At 49.1% G+C, this 14,269-nt stretch overlaps 6 protein-coding genes across 6 annotated transcripts; 4 read left to right on the forward strand and 2 right to left on the reverse strand.

Annotated features, from left to right (window-relative positions):
* Window positions 1–137: 137 nt before the first annotated feature.
* Window positions 138–2,852, reverse strand: VC83_05325 (uncharacterized protein). Its single transcript, XM_024468947.1, has 7 exons — window positions 2,590–2,852; window positions 2,389–2,535; window positions 2,198–2,339; window positions 1,930–2,145; window positions 1,306–1,880; window positions 1,117–1,248; window positions 138–1,064 (listed from the first exon to the last, which is right to left on the reverse strand). The coding sequence occupies exons 1-7, from the start codon at window positions 2,812–2,814 to the stop codon at window positions 1,041–1,043; spliced, it is 1,461 nt and encodes a 486-aa protein (XP_024323292.1). The 5' UTR covers window positions 2,815–2,852; the 3' UTR covers window positions 138–1,040.
* VC83_05324 (uncharacterized protein) lies at window positions 366–818 on the forward strand (the record flags this gene model as incomplete). The annotated part of the gene is made up of 1 exon (XM_024468946.1): window positions 366–818. One exon carries the CDS (start codon window positions 366–368, stop codon window positions 816–818), a length of 453 nt encoding a protein of 150 aa, XP_024323293.1.
* An 8-nt stretch (window positions 2,853–2,860) lies between the features above and the next one.
* Window positions 2,861–5,408, forward strand: VC83_05326 (uncharacterized protein). The gene is made up of 3 exons (XM_024468948.1): window positions 2,861–3,149; window positions 3,308–4,574; window positions 4,666–5,408. The coding sequence occupies exons 1-3, from the start codon at window positions 3,016–3,018 to the stop codon at window positions 4,981–4,983; spliced, it is 1,719 nt and encodes a 572-aa protein (XP_024323291.1). The 5' UTR covers window positions 2,861–3,015; the 3' UTR covers window positions 4,984–5,408.
* VC83_05327 (uncharacterized protein) lies at window positions 5,387–7,819 on the forward strand. The gene is made up of 12 exons (XM_024468949.1): window positions 5,387–5,543; window positions 5,603–5,784; window positions 5,864–5,946; window positions 5,996–6,380; window positions 6,436–6,595; window positions 6,648–6,798; window positions 6,845–6,910; window positions 6,965–7,073; window positions 7,129–7,147; window positions 7,195–7,391; window positions 7,440–7,519; window positions 7,572–7,819. The coding sequence occupies exons 1-12, from the start codon at window positions 5,491–5,493 to the stop codon at window positions 7,611–7,613; spliced, it is 1,527 nt and encodes a 508-aa protein (XP_024323290.1). The 5' UTR covers window positions 5,387–5,490; the 3' UTR covers window positions 7,614–7,819.
* Window positions 7,820–7,828: 9 nt separating this feature from the next.
* On the forward strand, window positions 7,829–11,169 carry DBP2 (ATP-dependent RNA helicase dbp2). The gene is made up of 6 exons (XM_024468950.1): window positions 7,829–8,694; window positions 8,746–9,714; window positions 9,766–9,873; window positions 10,326–10,454; window positions 10,508–10,666; window positions 10,735–11,169. The coding sequence occupies exons 1-6, from the start codon at window positions 8,655–8,657 to the stop codon at window positions 10,785–10,787; spliced, it is 1,458 nt and encodes a 485-aa protein (XP_024323299.1). The 5' UTR covers window positions 7,829–8,654; the 3' UTR covers window positions 10,788–11,169.
* A 1,634-nt stretch (window positions 11,170–12,803) lies between these two features.
* Window positions 12,804–14,269, reverse strand: VC83_05329 (uncharacterized protein; the record flags this gene model as incomplete). Its single annotated transcript, XM_024468951.1, has 2 exons — window positions 12,804–13,526; window positions 14,148–14,269. 2 exons carry the CDS (start codon window positions 14,267–14,269, stop codon window positions 13,115–13,117), a joined length of 534 nt encoding a protein of 177 aa, XP_024323298.1. The 3' UTR covers window positions 12,804–13,114.

Genomic DNA, 14,269 nt, shown 5'->3' on the forward strand with positions numbered 1-14,269 from the left:
TTAGGACTCTCGGGGAACAGGACGTGGTAGATTTTGATGAGGGCTTGTGGGCTGCGGTCTGCCAGTTGTATCCGGACTGTTATAATGCGCGAATCGGCGAAATAGCTCTGGGGCACAGAATTGAACACGATCCAAATAACGCTTCAATGATCATGCATGGTGACATTTCAATTGCTATGTACTGTGGAAACCCTTGTGTATACAGCTTTCCTAGGCTTCATTCCTGAGAACATCTTACGTTTCAAATCGAGTTTAACAACTGACGAATTTCCCTCGCCGGCTGTGAAAGCTCAATGTCGCCATGGATGCTTGGAGGTAACAGTAAACGCCACATACTGGGTCTGGCTCAAGGGTCGGCAGGAAGTATGGTATTCGAATGGGGCCCAGAAGGCATATGTCGCGGTCTCCATTTGACAACCGTGGCCCATTACGAGCTCGATCACCTATCTCAAGAAGATCTCCACCAGCAGGACCAAGGGGAGGTGGATGGCGACCAAGGTCTCGTAGCCCACCGCGCCGTGACGACCGCGTCGCAGTTGGCCAGATGTCGCTCACTTGGAGACGACCGCGATCGCCATCACCTTCGGGAGACAGATCTTCAAGGAGAAACTCTGAACACAGCACACGGCGCCCATCACCAAGACCTAGCTACCGCCCAGCGCCACCTGTGGATGACCTTCAGACTATGCGTTCACCCTTTCCACGAGACAGGTCTCCGCGCCGGGACTCCACGCGATCTACGCCACGGGAACGATCGCCAGCTCGCGCAGCCTGCTTCAGTTAGGGGTTCGCTCGCCTCGGTTTCTACTTCGGAGTGAGTGACATCTCAGTTCTTCCAAACACAATCGCATCTCCAAGTCACTGCGAAGGTCACAATTTACTGGAAGAGCCAAGGATGTATTGTATCTAGCTAAGTGACTTGCAATAACTTCGTAGAATACAACCTGTTATATCTTGACTAAGGATTCCAATATGCTATTGACGACGAGTAAATAATTAGGGGTATATATAACGGACGCCTTTCATTCCTGGTCCAGTTATCAGTCGTCGAAGATACCACGAATCTAAATATGTCAGCAACGCAAAGGGCACCATTCTCAGGAAGGACTCTCTGACCTCGGATACTCGTTGGGTAGGTGCTACATTTGAAGGGCTTGCGCTTCGTTTCCGGGCCATTGACCCATGTATACTGTTAACTGCAGGGTAGCTCTCTTGGGGGCCACGAGACGATGCCTTGAGTTGTCCATCCTAAATTCAAGTCAGCATAAGCACACGACACGTAAAAATTTGAAGCAGTCATCTCACAGTGCCGGTGCCAGCATCCCATCCAAGTAATTCCTCGTCTTCGCCTCCGTATCCTGAAGGATTCCACCTTCGATCCTCTTCGTCATCTGGGACAAACAAGGAATCCGAATCAATGCTTGGCTGTGGTAGAGGAGGTGAATGGCGTAGAGCCCACGCTCGATGGCCCAGCAGTGTGGCTGGCGGCGCCCCTGAGCGAGATGGAGGTTGCATAGATGCTTCGGCTTGTTGCACAACATTCGCGACAGGTGGGTCTTCCGTATGTTGCCTTGAAGGTGCTGAGGTTGAATTCCCCATAATTGCATTTGGCAAAGGAACAGCCGATGTAGCTTTATAGTCACCTATAGTCATTAGGATAAACTCGCTCGTCACGCCCTCATCGTCATATTTCAACTGCATTGGCTTTGACGGATACGAGTAGGCTGCTGAGACCTCAGTATCTAAACTGCCAGCATGCTGGACGATGGCCTTGAAATCTTTAACGCTAATGATAATGTGCAACATATCTTCGACATTGAACTGGCTAAATTCCGTGGTATCAATGGCGATCGACGTATGTAATGGTTGTTTGAGTACTTCTGGAATTGTGTTAGCAACGAAGCCATGGTGATTATAAGAGCTTCGTACCCTTCCCCGCAACTATTTTCTCGGTGTAGCTCGTGAATATTGCTCGCCCATCCTTTGCATAGATATCTAGCTGTTCAGTCTTTGGCCCGAAATGATCAATGAACTCTCTCAACACGCAGGATGGTATTGACCAATGGCTCTTGGACATTTCTGGCTTAAAGAGAGCATGCATCGACGAGGATGACTCAAAGGTCAATTGGTATGTTTTGATGACACCTGATCTACAGTTACTTTCAAATCCTACAAGTGTTGAGGCCTACTTTCTTACCATGCCTACAAATCATTTGAGCGACGAAGCGGCTCTTGACCCCTCCAGCACCATCCTCTACGCTCACCTCGCATCTCTCGATGCCGGTATCCTTTTCACGCAGAGGATCTATTGATCGGCCCTTGAATATGGATGCCAAAGCCTAAGGGTTTTAGTAATGGTCCTATATATGTAACGCAGATGCCGTCTACCTTGTTGTATAGCCTACAGGTGAACTTTCCCTTCGTGGAACCCGAGGTTCGAGGGGGGTTATATATAAATTTAGAGAAAAACTTGTTGGTGGTGAATGTGAAGGATGCATATCCCGTTCTTGTAGTGTTCAAAGCTGTCAACACAAGCTTCATAGAATCAGCAATCATACGATACACCCTTTCTGCTTTCAGTGAACACACGTGATCTCTTGTTGCTTCCAAGGAAACCGATTCGTTGAACTTTCCCAGGCATATGAGAGCATCATGGATCTTCCCCACAGCCTCGGGGCTCAAAGTAAAGGTTAAAACAGCCATGGGATAGGTGTCAGTAACAGGACGTAATCCTCCTGTTTTGAGGTTGACGAAGGTCGTGGGTCGAATATACTTCGGTTGACGCATGAATTCCCAGGTGGGTCTTGGGGCCATGATAAGATAACGCGACCACCCTCAGCACAATACACGTCTGCCTTGTGGTATGATTTTTAACCATTGAAAATTCATCAAGAATATAGATTTTGGAAGGAAATCCAATCCACTGGAATTGTACGTTAAGTTGTTTGGAATACAGCTCATCCACGTGGGGTAGTGCTGTTTCTGAGACCTTTCGAGGTCCGTCCGTTGTTGGCAATGGCCTCTCTTCCGCCTGATGTTATGAACATGATATGTGAAGAGCTGGCAAACCGTCGCGATTTCGGGACCCTCTTTCATCTTTGTCTGTCAGGGAAACAGATGGCAGGAGGTGCATTGTGGTGGTTGTATAGGTAAGACGGCCTCACAGTGTCAACACCATCTATAACATAGTACATTTAAGTCACCAAATGTTGCTTTGAAAGCAACAGTGTGACCTGTTTACATTATGAACGGTGCCATGCACATCACTACTATTATCTCTGCATGGTCTGTTGCTGACTCATAGCAGAATTCATACGCATACGTCCATTAGAGGCGGGGAAAGCAATGAAGATGAAATGTCGAGAACAGGTGAATTTAAAGAGACGAGCATTGCCGCACGTGAAGCCCAGCAGAGGTTGACAGTATCCCAATGGGCCTTGCAGTGGAGATCAATTATTTTGTCAAGTCTTGGAAGGACTGTTTACCCATACTGCCTCTACATACAATCTCTTGACCTTCGGAACTTGGTTGACCTTCTTGAGGATAATATTTTTCAGGGGAACTTTCAAGATATGTTCTTCTCGTCGCTCCCGTCGTTCGGCGAGACGCAAATTAATACCAGAATCCTGAGGAGCAAAGGAAAGGGGCGCACGCCGATTAATATCCGCCTTTTCATAAATTCGGTGGGAGATTCCATATCCAAATCCGTTGGGGACTCGGCCAATCTGCTTGGAACTACGGCGGCGCTGAACGCCATTGACCTCTCTGGGAATATAGACCCGGTTGCATTTCCTACATGGCTTGGAAGGCTTTCGAGGCTCGAATCCATGGCCTTGTGGGATGGCACTGTTCTTAACAGACAGGCCGGCGAGATTATACACAAACACTGCCAAAATTTCAAGAGTCTGAGTATCTACACTTGTCATGGAGACAAGGTCGATTTTAATTTGGCTAGTTTCCTTGATGCTTTACCTAAGAACACGCTGAAATCTCTTCGCGTATTCAGTTATAATGATATCGCCGGGAAAACATTCCAGGCACTAAACCAGCACAGGGAGTCCCTCGTCGACCTTACCCTTGGCAATCTGAAAGCCCCGGCAATCAGGTCCCTATCGGTGCTCAAAGGCCTCACCGCACTCCTAAACCTCGACTTAGATGACTCTGAGGGACGCATTAATTTAGAATCGACGGCAAATGACAGTTTCCTGGAGTTAATCGGCTGGGTTACTGGATGCATGCAACTAAAAACCATTCGACTTAATAGGTTTGTGGACGGCCCCGCCATTATGAGAGCCCTATGTTTGGACGACAAGATACGATTGAATAGCGTCACCCTCAGAGGTTATCCCTTTGCCTATAATCAGGAGCTGCATCGATCTCTAGCCAACCAAACCGAATTGAAGTCTTTGGAGCTCAGGGCAGAAACAGATGACGACGACGATGACATTGAAGATATTGACATCCTAGTCTCTTCACTCAGTTCACTAAAGGAGCTTCGATACCTTAACATACTCGACACTTCCAATAACTTCCAAGGCCTTCAAGTCGAACTCCTCGCAGTTTCGCTACCGAATGTATGTTCGTTGCATAGACCCCTGATCATGCCAAGGTTTCGTTTAGTTATATAATTACCTTCCTTTTCTCTAGCTAATATATTTCTGATAGCTTGAAGATTTATCAACCAGCGGCCATACTATGGGTGATGAGGTTTGGGGAGCTATCTCACAGCTATACCAACTTCGAAGCCTGTCATTTCACTCCATGACGGCTTTCACATTTGATGGGATAATGAAGTACCTGTCTAATCTACGGCAAAGTAATTATGGTATTCACTTGTATATCATGAACGCCACTGCTGAGAGCCGGCTGAGCCCTCACGAGCAGACAATCATTAAGCAGACACTCGAAAAAAGAGTCAATGGGCGATTCTCCTTCGTCCAATACAGGGAGGTGGAATCCGATTTCGATTCCGAATCAGACTGATAACATGAACCTTGCCGCCAGTGTACAGTTAACAGGCCACAATAAGGGTCTGGGGTTAGTGTACGTTGCCCGGTCTGTCGACTCGTGCCGTACTTTATTATCGATAGCCCTCGATGTCGTGTGTGCCCTACATCTGGGGGGATGTTGAAGTGCAATTCATTGCAAGGGCAACCAGAGTATGCGTTATGTACAGGTGGGGGAAAGGTTATTAGGTTTTAAAGTATAATTAAGCCGGCCTAGTGTACTCTATTTCTTGTTTGGAGTCTCGATACACGAAAGACAGAGCGATCTGGATCTTTCCAATGTTGTTGGTTGAGGTTTACTGTGCTCTTATGTTATGGTTGGTTTGTGTGACTAATGGGGACTCGACCCCACTATACATCTGTCTGGATAATGTGGACCCCGCCATCAGATTAATTATTGACCCAAGTAAACTCACCCCAAACTGTTTAAGTCGTCGCTCATGCCACTACGTGATTGACAGGACTTGTAAATCTTCCACCCAAAATGGCCCAAGGACGAATTCTGGTAATTGCTGGGTCGGATAGCTCCGGCGGGGCGTAAGTCTCGCGGCAGATCTGCGTTAGAAATGGATCACAAATGCTCACAATCAATTTAGTGGACTAGAGGCCGACCAGAAAGTCATTGCAGCCCATGGATGTTATGCTATGACTGCTACGGCCGCTCTCACTGCTCAGAATACCACAGGCGTCTTCGGTATCCAAGTAACGCCTTCGGATTTTGTACGCAAGCAAATCGATGCTTGTCTCGATGATATTCCAGTTGATGTCGTGAAAATAGGTAATTTACCTGGGAGATATCCCGTGCTCTCTCAGCTATCTGACACTTCGGTGGGTATGGCAATAACTAATAATTCCAGGAATGCTAGCTTCTGCCGAAGCGGTTCTGGTTGTAGCTGATGCTCTTCGTCGACACAAAGTTAAGAAAACCGTTATTGATCCTGTATGAGTCTCCCCCGTTGTAACAATATCATTATTCTGACTATAATGAGGTAATGGTGTCGACCAGTGGCTCTTGCCTCCTGCCTGAGGACGCCATTAAAATAATGAGAGAGCAGCTGCTACCCCTGGCTACAATTCTTACACCAAATGTACCAGAAGCAATGCTCTTACTCAGTGATGCCGGCATACATGCTGAGGCCCCTACGTCTGTGGATGACCTGGTGAATATAGCCAAGACTGTTCAATCACTTGGTCCAGAGTTTGTTCTCCTTAAAGGTGGCCATTTACCGCTTCAAAGCAATGGTGTCATGGCTTCAATCGAATCAGAGAAGGAAATGGTAGTTGATGTGTTGTATGGGGCCGGGGCATATATTCGCATCGACGGTGTTTATCAGGAGTCAAAAAATACCCACGGTACTGGCTGCTCTTTGGCCTGTGAGTCTAAGCACCCCATTATCTGTACATCCTGGGTACATTTTAACTCTGTTAGCGGCAATTGCCTCGAATATTGCAAACGGTTTCGATATGAACAGGGCTGTGAAAGCTGCTTGCAGATATGTTGAGGCAGGTATCAGGACTGCGACGGATATTGGGACTGGAAATGGCCCTATAAACCATTTTCATTCGGTTTACACCTTGCCATTTGCGCCGTATATAACCCCCCCCCTCTCCAGACGTTGTACAGCTTCTCACTATTTATAGGGGTCGGTTTATCGAGTACCTACTTGACAGGCCCGATGTTAAGGGGGCATGGCAAAGGCATACGAAGCATCGCTTTTTGGAGCGTCTTGCCGACGGCACACTCCCTATCGAATCATTTAAGAACTATTTGATTCAAGACTATCTATACTTAGTAAGCAGATCAGAGGTTTTTTGTACGCTTTACTCATCAACCCCAGGTTCAATATGCCAGAGCCACCGCCCTGGGTGGTTATAAAGCTAAAACATTGGATGAAATCGCCGCGGTACGTTTGATTTTGTGACAAGTATGACTATCATCTTTCTGACCTAGACAAAAGTCGGCCAAAGTGGTTACGCATATTGTCCATGAAATGAAGCTGCATGTCGAGTACTGCGAGTCCTTTGGTGTCTCCAAGGAGCAAATTCTTGCCACTGAAGAAGATGAAGGTGAGTATCAACCCTTCAGCACTATATTTTACGCATCACTAATCATATATGGAAGCTTGTACTGCATATACAAGGTAATGAACCCTCGGTAGCGCAATGTTTTGGCACTAATAGTTGGCAGATATGTTCTCGACGTAGGCCATTCGGAAGACTGGTTCGCACTTCAGATTGCAATGGCACCATGCTTGGTCGGCTATGGTGTTATTGCTCGGAGGCTACACGATGACCCATTGACGAAGCGTGAGGGCAACATTTACTGGAAATGGATAGAGAATTACGTGGCCGATGATTTCACTGAGGCCGTTAAAGTTGGGTCAGGTAAGTAATTGATTTCGTACCAAGTAAAACCACACTCATTCGTGGTAGATACTATTGAGAAGCATGCACTTCTACTATCTCCCAGCCGGCTGGAGGAGTTGGTCAAGATATTCATCCATGCAACTAATGTAAGCTTTCCTCTTTCCAGAACCTATAAGTGATGTCACTGATAGTCTGAAGATGGAAACCGGTTTCTGGAATATGGGAGAAGGACAGAAATAAATTATATATATGTAGAATAGATGAATCTGTTGTACTTCCCATAAGACTAGGCTGAGGATGGATAAATATGTACTCGTGCTGGCCAAGGGCCTCCAGCGTCCACAGGTGAGAATTGACTGCTGTAATTAAAGTTGACGAAACTTTATTATTTTATATGAATTTCAAGTATCTAGCTTTTTTAAAAAAAATGTCCAATAGTTCCCAAGTTATTAAAAGTCTATAATATATCTACGGCTACTATAACTGTAACAACTCGACCAACAACATAACTTGCAGGCTGTTCCTTCGGCCATTGTTGTATCGCCACATCACGTGACCATGCATATACCAAAAGTAGAAACTTCGACCCTAGGCCTAAAATAGGGTAGTCCCTTCCGAAAAATAAATTTTGTTTCCTTTCTCCCCAACTGAGTACTTCAGTTCGATCCCCCCCATCATTCTTTCCATCAAACACAATCAACAACTCCCTCTCACCTTATCGACACGACCTGCAGCTCCCAACATCACAACAGAGCAGCCTCATTCATACCATTTCGAAACATTGATTCACTCGCATTTCATCGTCAACAATCTTAAAGATGTCGTACGGAGGCGGATCTTACGGTGGCGGTCGCGGAGGCGGAGGAGGTGGAGGTGGAGGTTACTCAGGGTACGATAAATATGCAAGCCGCGATAACTACTCCAATGGCTACTCCTACGGGTATGGAAAACCTATGGTCTAGAAATTGTTGTGAAGTTGAACGCACCTGGTGTTCGCCCTGTTCCATGGCTTCTTTGCCAGCCTTGTCTGGACACCCACAAAGGGCCCATGCAGGATGCAAAACACGAATGCTTTCCTGTCACATTTCATAAAATATAATCGGACAACTGCTAACTTTCTATAGTGGAGGCGGTGGCTACGGCGGCGGTGGTGGTGGTGGCTACGGAGGTGGTGGTGGCGGTGTGAACGGTTACTCCGGAGGTGGCGGATACTCTGGAGGTGGTGGTGGTGGATACGGCGGCGGCCGCGGCGGTGGTTTCGGTGGTGGCGGCGGAGACCGCATGTCCAACCTTGGTGATGGCCTCCAGAAGCAAAGCTGGGGTACGTTAAATGTCTACATCCATTCGATTCGGTGCTAACAGAACTCTCTAGACATCGACACCATGCCGAAATTCGAGAAGTCTTTCTACAAGGAGGATCCTCAAGTCACCAACCGCTCGGATGCCGACGTGGCCAAGTTCAGAGCTCTCCACAACATTGCTATCACCGGAACCAATGTCCCGAAGCCAGTCGAGACATTCGACGAGGCTGGCTTCCCCGCCTACGTTATCAACGAGGTTAAGGCCCAGGGATTCCCTGCTCCTACCGCTATTCAATCACAGGGCTGGCCTATGGCCCTTTCTGGACGTGATGTCGTTGGTATTGCCGAGACTGGTTCAGGAAAGACGCTCACATACTGCTTACCCGCAATTGTTCACATCAACGCCCAGCCCCTGTTGGCACCCGGGGATGGCCCTATCGTCCTCGTCCTTGCGCCAACCCGTGAGCTTGCTGTCCAGATTCAGCAAGAAATCACCAAGTTTGGAAAGTCTTCTCGCATTCGCAACACCTGCGTGTACGGTGGTGTCCCCAAGGGTGGACAAATCCGCGATCTCGCCAAGGGTGTCGAGGTTTGCATTGCTACTCCAGGTCGTCTTATCGATATGCTCGAGTCTGGCAAGACCAACCTCCGCCGTGTCACCTACCTTGTTCTCGATGAGGCTGACCGCATGTTGGACATGGGTTTCGAGCCACAAATTCGCAAGATCCTCGGTCAAATCAGACCCGATAAGCAGACTTGCATGTGGTCCGCAACATGGCCAAAGGAGGTCCGCGCTCTTGCGTCCGACTACCTGAACGACTTCATCCAGGTCAACATTGGTTCTCTTGAACTCTCTGCCAACCACCGCATTACTCAAATTGTCGAGGTTGTTTCCGAGTTCGAGAAGCGTGATAAGATGACCAAGCATCTCGAGAAGATTATGGAGAACAAGGAGAACAAGATCCTGATTTTCACTGGTACTAAGCGTGTTGCTGACGATATTACCCGATTCCTTCGCCAGGACGGCTGGCCCGCACTCTGTAAGTTTACTTTAATATGTATTGGCTCACCTCGTACTAACGGTTACCTAGCCATCCACGGAGACAAGCAGCAAAACGAGAGAGATTGGGTCCTGAACGAGTTCAAGACCGGCAAGAGCCCCATCATGGTTGCTACTGATGTAGCTTCGCGTGGTATTGGTATGATTAGAACCCCTCCCCAACCGACCATCCTCCCCCACCCCCTATGCAATGCCCAGTCCATCTCAATGGTGCTATACTCTCAACGCTTCGGTGCTTTTCATATTGCGTAACCTTACCAGGGCATTTTTCGTCTCACGGTTCTCTATCAAGGGGAAGCTTGGATCTGAGGTGCAGCATTTCTTCTGCTACACTAGTGGTTTCGTTTACTATGTATCGTGAGGATACATAGGCGGAATTGGCATTTCTTGACTTCGTTCAAGCCCTGTCTCCAAGAGTCCCAGTCCAGAGGACCAGGATGTGTGAATCAACCGCCCCGGTACAGAATCGCAATTGTCAGCTCAAATCTGACGCAGAGAGAGTATTGAATGCATGCCAACGTGCAGCTTCACTTGTCGACAACTGGAACATTGCTATACCATCTGTTTGCACTTGCTAACCAATGTACAAAGATGTCCGCAACATTACTCATGTGTTTAACTATGATTACCCAAACAACTCCGAGGATTACATCCATCGTATCGGCCGAACTGGACGTGCTGGCCAAATGGGAACCGCAATCACCCTCTTCACCACTGACAGTGAGTCTCCAAATCTAAGAGTATCTATGGAGCCTTCACTGACATATATATAGACCAAAAGCAGGCTCGTGATCTCGTAAATGTTCTCACTGAGGCTAAGCAACAAATTGACCCCCGTCTCATTGAGATGACCCGCTACGGCGGTGGTGGTGGTGGTGGCCGCTACGGTGGAGGTGGATACCGTGGAGGCCGCGGCGGTGGCGGACGTGGTGGTAAGTCAAGTTCCTTTGCTCCATTTCGTTCCATCACTGATGGGACTAACGAAGGTGGTCGTTGGTAGGTGGTGGCTCCTCTTCTAACGCTGCCCCTCTAGGTGGGAACCGGCGTTGGTAGATGTCGATGTTGCATCCCAGCAACTAAACTCGCGAGACCGGCTATCGACACTCGACGAATAATTTTGCGCATTTGATATGGGTTGTTCTGGCGTTTTTGCACATTGCTTGGGCGAGATAGATTGCTTTGGGGGGGTTGCTGTCTTCGTATATCTGGGAATAAAAACATGGGGATTTCCTTATTTGACAGTACTATAGAAAGGGGATGTGTACGAGGCATTACATCCGTAGATTGCGTCTGGAGACTTGTCTTCGATCCGATTCGGATGCCTATTGCTCGTTCGTCAGGTTGTGGATCATTTTCATAGCCGCAAGAAGACCTAGATTGCATGAGCTTCGCTGTAGAATAATCAAATAAAAATATGATTTCAAATTAAAATAAATACGAGTGGCCCAAATAAATAATCAACCAAAATAATCAACTCTACTACTCTAGTGCAGCATCATTTTTTCCCCTCCTGTCCAGGTTTCCCCCGACCCAGTCAGGTCCCTTGCTGCGGTGGCGCGTGGTCCCCTGGTGCTAAGGTATGGAGACCATCATTCTTATACTACAGTAATCGTTCGTCGTCGATGCACCAGCCCAGCCCAGTGTCACTACCTTGCCGCGATTTCTACCTGGTTGTCTGCACTAAATTGGTGTTGCTCTGTATGTTGACAGGTGGTGTTGGTGGTGTACGGTATGAACGTATGTACCCGGTACGGTGACACACGGTAGACTAGCACCGATCATAGTGAAAATACCAAGATCTTCTCTTCCCAGTGTGTCTGGCGGGCATCATTTTAGAGGCACTATGCTACTATCTAGTATTCCGTGGCCGCTACCAAGCCGGTGGGAGAGGCTATCTCCCCTTTCTCCCTAGCTAGTCGCAGGTCGCAGCCTTCTTTTTTAGCAGCATATATATATAAAGAGCGTTCGCTCCTTCGCTCCTTTGATTTTTTGAGCCAACGCAATGCGAAAATCGACGAGGGCACCTGCCTTCACTTGAGCTCGGAATTGCCACGACAGGAAGGACAGATCGACAAACGTAAGAGATACGTGGTCTGCCGTCTTTGCCGGGTTTGCCGTTCAAATCTCCTGCTCATTTCTTCAAGCCGCTTCTTCTCGTCAGGGTGGGGGTTTTGAGTGGGGGTACTCCATACGGAACACGCAGTTGACATGGGCAAGGAATATGACTACCACAATAGGAGGAGCAATAACAACGACGCCATGGGATTGAATGAACCTCACGGCACGAGTTAAGTTACGTGAACGGTGCATTATTATCTCCCTTGGTTCATCCTCCGACCAAGACGGGCGAGACTGAGGGATGAGGAGTGAGGAGTGAGGAGTGAGGAGTGAGGACTGAGGACTGAGGGGCGAGGACTGAGGGGCGAGGACTGAGGACTGAGGACTGAGGACTGAGGACTGAGGACTGAGGGGCAACAGCGGCGGAGGAGAGCGACTCGAGCAAGTCCAGACGCACATCTAGGATCGTCTTTGGGCTCGTCTCGCTCGCCTCGCTCGTCTCGCGAGTCAGAAGCGATTTTCATTTTATGAACGGCTGTGGCGGATGCGAATTCGGCTTCACCGCCACTTTAAGATGACTTCAATTGTCAGTATGTAAGCCGTTCCCATATTATTATCCCCCATCCACATGCCAACAGACAGGAACACTGACAGTACAAGATCATACCCCGTACAGTACATACGATACCATAGTACTGTACCACCACGGTACATGTACTTGGCTTGGCAGAGTACCCTCTCCTCCCTTCTCTGTTTACATTTCGATTCGAGATCCGTTCTTCAAAATCAAATCTATACAACCGAGGCTCCTCCCTGCCGAATACAGAAGCCCTGTATTGGGTGGAGCCACCGAGTCATGACTAGTGGACATTAATGAATCCGCAGATTCTCCAACGCGTCGAAGATCCTTGCCGCACTCAACGATGCATGCGACGAATTTCTTGGGACAGCCCTCTCTCTGCCTTATCCCTTGCCCGCGCTGATGACGACGCGGTCTGCTAGGCGCAATCAATATCTGAATTAATTGCTGGGCCGTCCCTTACTCTCGCCCAGCAGACCGCGTCGAGCGCGGGCAAGGGATAAGGCAGAGAGAGAGCTCCCCGCCACAGGCATTTATTTCCATGCGTCGTCTTTGGCGGCCCTGCCTGCGAGCGTCATGCTCAGGCTTGCCCAATCCCGCCTGGCGACGCCACATGCGATTAGCAAGGCCCGTCTGCATTGCATCCCCTTCGTCATCCCACACCAAAACGAAGCCACGCGGTGCCTAGTTGCATCCGCCGAACCCATTAGCGTGCATCTTATTTATTGTTGGTGTGTCAGCGTCAGACTGGAGGCGGTACAGTGCTTAGCACTCCGCAAAATGCGACCACTGGAGTGCTGGGTGGTACTGCGTAGTGGCAGCACCAGTGCGCGGCAGCACCAGCACCAGCACCAGCACCAGCACCAGCACCAGCACCAGCACCAGCACCAGCACGAGCACCAGCACCAGCACCAGCACCAGCACCAGCACCAGCACCAGCACCAGCACCAGCACCAGCACCAGCACCAGCACCAGCGGCAGCGGCAGCACCAGCACCAGCGGCAGCGGCAGCACGAGCACCAGCACCAGCACCAGCACCAGCACCAGCACCAGCACCAGCACCAGCGGCAGCGGCAGCACGAGCACCAGCGGCAGCACGAGTGTGGTGCCAGGTCCGGGTAGTGACGTTCTGGCTAATGTCCTGATCTGCGCCGCTGGAGCCCAGCACGGCCACCAATACAAGTTTGACCGCCGCCACAAAGAGCTAAGGTGCTATGGCCACGATCTGCCTGCCAGCGCATGTGCTAGAGCGGCTTCCTCTTGCTCCAATGGTCAACGGCAAATGTTCGCGGCAGCTCGCCCTTGGATTGTCCTTGGACTACCCTTCCTTGGATTTACACAAGATACATGGGAGAGACCATGTATCTTGTGTACCTCAACCCCCCAGCTCATCTGCCTTGTGCTTACGAGTACGCCAATACCCCTAGCCACCTCGCCATTATTACTGTTGTTGTAACGGGTGCCAACCGTTACAGTGCGTTGTATATATAGCGTGTTACGCGTATTCCACCGAGCTGGAATACTGTAGTCTTTTTGGCTCGGTGGGATGTAGCGCGAGCGTAACCGTACATCGTTACACTAGAGGTCGTGAACTCTGTACGGAGAGCCACCGCACATTAATTATACTTTGCATTACCTCTTTGCATTACCTCTTTGCATTACCTCTCCACGATTGACACACGATTGACACGGGGGCGCAAAGATGTCCTAATTCCGCCATTTTCAGCACAGTCCCCCAGCCACCACCACGCCCCTAGCCCCCATCGAAAGCGCACTAGAGGCGGGCAGTGAAGCGACGCTTGACCCCGAAGAGGGTGTTGATACGTATGGAGCGAAGTTGGGTACCCAATGAAAGTACGTGGGAGAACTGGCTGTAAGTGTGCTCTGTCCCCGACAT

The sequence above is a fragment of the Pseudogymnoascus destructans genome (assembly GCF_001641265.1).
Source record: "Pseudogymnoascus destructans isolate 20631-21 unplaced genomic scaffold scaffold_13, whole genome shotgun sequence".
Taxonomy (NCBI): domain Eukaryota; kingdom Fungi; phylum Ascomycota; class Leotiomycetes; order Thelebolales; family Thelebolaceae; genus Pseudogymnoascus; species Pseudogymnoascus destructans.

Bases quoted from the DNA above. Each gene is read 5' to 3' on its own strand.
- VC83_05325 (XM_024468947.1), bottom strand. From the start codon at position 2,814: ATGGCCCCAAGACCCACCTGGGAATTCATGCGTCAACCGAAGTATATT. The intron at 2,146-2,197 runs GTAAGAAAGTAG...ACTGTAGATCAG, and splicing joins TCAAATGATTTGTAGGCATG to GTGTCATCAAAACATACCAA. The intron at 1,065-1,116 runs GTCAGAGAGTCC...TGACATATTTAG, and splicing joins CTACCCAACGAGTATCCGAG to ATTCGTGGTATCTTCGACGA.
- VC83_05326 (XM_024468948.1), top strand. From the start codon at position 3,016: ATGGCCTCTCTTCCGCCTGATGTTATGAACATGATATGTGAAGAGCTG. The intron at 3,150-3,307 runs GTAAGACGGCCT...GACTCATAGCAG, and splicing joins GCATTGTGGTGGTTGTATAG to AATTCATACGCATACGTCCA. The intron at 4,575-4,665 runs GTATGTTCGTTG...TATTTCTGATAG, and splicing joins TCGCAGTTTCGCTACCGAAT to CTTGAAGATTTATCAACCAG.
- VC83_05327 (XM_024468949.1), top strand. From the start codon at position 5,491: ATGGCCCAAGGACGAATTCTGGTAATTGCTGGGTCGGATAGCTCCGGC. The intron at 5,785-5,863 runs GTAATTTACCTG...TAATAATTCCAG, and splicing joins AGTTGATGTCGTGAAAATAG to GAATGCTAGCTTCTGCCGAA. The intron at 7,392-7,439 runs GTAAGTAATTGA...CATTCGTGGTAG, and splicing joins GGCCGTTAAAGTTGGGTCAG to ATACTATTGAGAAGCATGCA.
- DBP2 (XM_024468950.1), top strand. From the start codon at position 8,655: ATGTCCAACCTTGGTGATGGCCTCCAGAAGCAAAGCTGGG. The intron at 8,695-8,745 runs GTACGTTAAATG...AGAACTCTCTAG, and splicing joins CCTCCAGAAGCAAAGCTGGG to ACATCGACACCATGCCGAAA. The intron at 10,455-10,507 runs GTGAGTCTCCAA...ACATATATATAG, and splicing joins CACCCTCTTCACCACTGACA to ACCAAAAGCAGGCTCGTGAT.